At 36.7% G+C, this 5,437-nt stretch overlaps 1 protein-coding gene across 1 annotated transcript; it reads right to left on the bottom strand.

The window, feature by feature from the left end:
* Positions 1 to 737: 737 nt before the first annotated feature.
* On the bottom strand, positions 738 to 3,595 carry LOC110582029 (small ubiquitin-related modifier 2-like). The gene is made up of 2 exons (XM_044917215.1): positions 3,496 to 3,595; positions 738 to 1,027 (listed from the first exon to the last, which is right to left on the bottom strand). Exons 1-2 carry the CDS (start codon positions 3,593 to 3,595, stop codon positions 738 to 740), a joined length of 390 nt encoding a protein of 129 aa, XP_044773150.1.
* Positions 3,596 to 5,437: the final 1,842 nt, after the last annotated feature.

Raw genomic sequence — 5,437 nt, forward strand, 5'->3', positions numbered from 1 at the left:
TCTGATTCCAGAGTCCAACTCTAATCATTACCCACTATATCATGTATTATATTATAGACAATAAATGTAGGGAAAATGTTTCATACTTTCACATTTCATGAAACCCTTAAGACATATCAAAAACTCCCTAACTTTTTTTTTAAACAAGAAGTTTATTTAAACAACAAGATGCTTGACTTCAAGGAAAAGCTATCTAGGATTCATTTCTTTTAGTGTAATTGATCCCTATTTAAAGACAGGTTGCCCTCAATGTAACAGCTATGTACAAAAAAAGTTATAAAATTGTCCTTGGTTTTACAATAACAAATGAAAAGCATTAAAATTCTCGAATTGAACAAGCTATGTAAGGATTTTTATGTTGTCCTTTTTTGTTAAACAGTGAGAGCAGAATAACCTACTGGAATATAAAGATAAGAGCTGAGTGAGCATGCCACTAATGGAGAAATGGGGTATTTTCAAAGAACCAGTATTTTTTCCCCGTCCCATATCCTTTTGATGTCGATCCAAACATACCATTGGCCAATTAGTAAAAAAAAAAAAAAAAATTGGAATTTGCTTGTGCACAGACACAGTACTTTATGTACAATTAAGGAGTGAGGAAGGGGAAAATGAAAGAATAGAGAAAACAGTACCATAGTAGTCAGGATGTGGTGGAACCAACTTGCAGTTTTCTCATTGAGAGATGTCTTCTTGGTCTGGAGGAACAGAGTTCTTCAGTAAAGTAGCAGGTTCCCTTTTTAGTAGACACCTCCTGTCTGCTGCTGGAACACATCAACTACATCTTCATCCTCCATGTCCAGCTGTGCAGGTGTGTCCGTTTCATTGATTGGCTGCCCATCAAATCGGAATCTGATCTCCCTCATTGACAAACCCTGTCGTTCACAATAGGCTTTCATTAGTTTACTAAGTGGCATCTTAATCTTAAACCGTACCACAGAACCATCCTGCTCCTCCACCTTCCAATTAATATGATCGTTGTTCTCAGTCATGACTCCTTCCTTGGGCTTTTCAAGGCCATGACAAGTGCCTTGGCAAGCACCTCCTCAGCTGCCACTTCACAAAAAGAGGTACCAGGTCAAGCACAACACACACCAAAAACTCCCAGACTTTTTTTTTTTAACAGTTTCTTTTTTTTTAAGATTTTATTTATTTATTTGAGAGAGAGAGAGCACAAGAGGGGGGAGCGGGAGAGGGAGAAGCAGACTCCCTGCTGAGCAGGGAGCCCGATGCGGGACTTGATCCTGGGACTCCAGGATCATGACCTGAGCCGAAGGCAGTCGCTTAACCAACTGAGCCACCCAGGCGCCCCCCAGACTTTTTAATTCTAAATTATGCCTTATCAAATTAGTAGACATAACAGTGTTAAAAACTCAACTGATTATTATAAAAATATATACAAAGTATAAAACTTTATTTTCTATTTTCAATTTTGCTTTATGCAATTACCATTTTCTTTCAGGGAATTTCACAAAATAAAATTTAGTGAAAATTATGTTTTAATTGTGATGCTATATTGAAAGAAAAATAGAATCAGTATACCATCTGTCAATTCTAGATATAACAAAAGGAATAGATAGAATTATTTTTACTTAGCCTACATAATATATAAGTATGGTAAAGTTAAAGATGTTTTAAAGACGTTTATGAATTATATGCTGCTGTACTTACTGCAAGTCAGATTTTTCATGTATTTGCTATTATGAAGAAGCCATGGCATTCTGTTACTTAAAATTCATTAGGCTGTAATTATTAGGTATTCTACAAAAAGCTTTTAGAAAAGATACTTTTATCCTTGAAAATTTCTTAGGTCAATTATATTCTATCATAGACACATTTTTTTTAGGTCCTGAAAGGCAGGAAAGTTCAATACAATTTCCTTCAATCTAATAAGAGGAGAGATGTTATATTAAAATGAGTGTTTCTAATTAAAAGATTTACACAGACTAATATATGATTTTTCAGATTTTTCTCAAGCAAAAATACTGTAGTCTCTTAGATATGCACTGTCTCTAGCATCACCAGTTTTGTTGAAATGGATTTAAGACATTCAATTCATAGAATAGGATAAAGGAATATGAACTACAATAATATTTATTATTTGAGAGAATAGTTGCTTTTAAAATATTACGTGGGAGTTGTTCAAAAATATGTTGTCTCAGTGCTTATTAAAAGAGTTTTCATTTCTGGATTAATTGCTAGATTCAGGAATCAGAAGAGTCATATTTTGATTGTATGGGATAATTCTATTGATCCATTGAAAAGATGTCAATTTTATTTCTAAAATTTTACCTTAATGGTCCAAAATACTTAATTAGACACCCTTACAAAAATGAAGGGGGGGAAATCGGAGGGGGAGACGAACCATGAGAGACTATGGATTCTGAGAAACAAACTGAGGGTTCTAGAGGGGAGGGGGTGGGGGATGGGTTAGCCTGGTGATGGGTATTAAAGAGGGCACGTTCTGCATGGAGCACTGGGTGTTGTACACAAACAATGAATCGTGGAACACTACATCAAAAACTAATGATGTAATGTATGGTGATTAACATAATAAAAAAAAAACAGTATAGAAGAATACATGAACTCGGAGTTTCCATTATGAGAAGCTAATGATTACTGTTCTGTGTAAACTGTATTTGGAGCTTTCCTGGGCTAAGAAATACCATTAAAAATTAAATTGAAAAAAACAGTATATTTTAATGCTTTCTAAAGCATTTAAATGTGAGACCTAAAAGTTGCATTAAAGATAATATAGTTCAACCTCTCATTTTTCTGCCAAGGGAACTCCGTGCCAGAGAGGCAAATGTACTTTCTTGGAGCCACATGACTCAAGGAAATATAGCAAAGTTAAAACTAGGGTCCACGTTTGGCACTCTTTCTCTTGCCCCCATCTCTTTTTTTTTTTTTTAAGATTTTATTTATTTATTTGACAGAGAGAAACACAGCGAGAGAGGGAACACAAGCAGGGGGAGTGGGAGAGGGAGAACAGGCTTCCTGCGGAGTGGGGAGCCAGATGCGGGGCTCAATCGCAGGACCCTGGGATCATGACCTGAGCCGAAGGCAGATGCTTAATGACTGAGCCACCCAGGCGCCCCTCTCCTGCCCCCATATCTATGTCTACTTTTATAGGTGACATACTACAACCTTATCTTTCTTCTTTATGTGACCTGTGTTTTACTTCCTATTTCACATAAAGAAAAGTGTTACCAGTTGTTTATTCATTATGCCAGGCCCACAGAACCCTTTACCCCGTCCTTTGTGAAAGGATCAAGAAGTCCAAATCAAATGACTCCTTTCTTCCAAGCCTGATCTGAAGCACTGCTTTTTGTAACAATCATGCTCATTTCTCTGGTCATGATAAGTGAAAATTTGTGATCTTGACTAACAAACAATTATAGATCTTAGAGAATCTATGGGCAAGTCTCATGGATTCTCATCCGCAACCACCTTGAACCTTGATAATTTAACTAAATATTACAAATAATGGGGACTTACCATCCCAGAAAGCATCTCCTTCCAGGTTTGCAGTTTCTGTAGATGTTTGAGATTTATTTATATTAAGTAGATATATTTTTTCATGCAGTCTTGGATGCATTGGTCCCCTATGTGCTTTTTAAGAAAAAAAAAAAGGAAAAGCATAAATCCATAAACCTATTCCCTTTTCTACTTAATAGTCTTCAACTATTTCCTTAGCCATGGAATCTAAGTTCTATGTGAGCGGGCTATTTTTTAATCACTATTATTCCCCAGAGCTTAACTTGGAACTAGCATACAATATATATTCAATAGATATTTTTCAAATGAATGAACCAGGTTTACTTATCTTCCCTAATTCTTTTCTGCTATAAAGTAAATATTCCCAGCCCCTAACCCATTTCTCAATTGATATGATTTGGGAGAGACTCACCATCCTAATTATTCTGTACACTCTTCATTATATCAGCTACCATATAAGCTGTCACAGACAGTGGAAGTCAGTATTCCCTGTGTAAGTGATCCGTATGCACTCAAAGAAGAAGGAATTTGCTTTTCTTAGCTTTCAGACCATTCAGATTATACTTTTAGTCAACTAAATCCTTAGGTCTTTTTCACATAAAGTGCCTGGAATTATTTAAGTTGCTTAGTCACACTGCCAATTTACCACTCTTGTAATACATAAACATCCTCAGGAGATTTAGCACATTAAGTGAGGTTCTCAATCATTCACAGCTTGTGGTCAATTTCTCCCATCAGATATAATTTTCTCCTAACCCCTAGCTGAGAGCAGCATGCTAAATGAATGGGAGTTTTCAGAGAAGGGGTAGAGGATTTTGTAACTTGTGGCACTGTCCAGAAAGTCAAGTCTGAATACAGCTCCAAATCAAAGGGCCAGGGTAGATAGCAATATTAGGAAATGGACAAGGAAGAGGGCCAGGGTGGGAGTCAAACACAGCAAGGCATTTAGAATAATACTGGGACAAATTTTTTTCTCTATTCATGTATTTTCAGTATATATGATTCAGTAAATTTTAATTAGGAGTCTACTATGTATCAGGTAGTCTGGTAGCCTCTAATTATACAGGAGAAGAGGAAAATGTGGTTTTAACATTATAAAGTTTTAGTCTACTAAGGTAGAAAGGTAAGAAATAAGTAAACAAATATATGGTTAGTAATTGTGATGTGTCCCAGTTGAAATAGAGTACAGAGAGAGAGTATAATGGGAAGAGTGAACATTAAGGAGGGCATGTGTTATGATGAGCACTGGGTGTTACACAGAACTGATGAATCACTGAATACTACATCTAAAACTAATGATGTACTATATGTTGGCTAATTGAATTTAAATTTAAAAACATCAGGAGAGGACTCTCCAATGAGGGGGTGATCAGAGATACATGCACAAGAAGGAGCCTGTCAATTGAGGAACAAGGGGAGGTATATGGACATAAATATACATGATATGGATACGGATATAGATTCAAATATATCTCAGGTAAAGGAAGAAGTCAGGATGAATAATGACTTCTATAACATGTTTTAAAAGGTGTTACCAAATCTGAGAAGCACTATAACTTTCTTTCCCCTCATAAGACGTCAGAAGCTCACCACCTGCACATGTTCAGGAGAATGGACTCCTCACAGATCCATCTGCCTAGGCTCAAATTGTCTATTTGAAGTGTGCTGTTCTGTAAAGGAGTTCAGTTTCCACCCAGCTGGGCATAAAGGAGCAGGCTGCCACAAACTGCTGCATGTGAATCCCACTTTTTAGCCTGTGCCTATTTTATCACCTCGTTTCAGTGTATCTTTAGATAAACTGGATTGTCCCTCTTGTGCCTCTTAAGCACACAGTATAGCAGCACCCATGTAAGTACTTCAGTCAGATCGTGGCCTATCTGATCTCTCAGCCAACCACCTCCTGAAAGTTTGTCCGAACATTCCCCTAGGATATATTTGACAG

The sequence above is a fragment of the Neomonachus schauinslandi genome, chromosome 8 (genome assembly GCF_002201575.2).
Source record: "Neomonachus schauinslandi chromosome 8, ASM220157v2, whole genome shotgun sequence".
Lineage (NCBI taxonomy): Eukaryota > Metazoa > Chordata > Mammalia > Carnivora > Phocidae > Neomonachus > Neomonachus schauinslandi.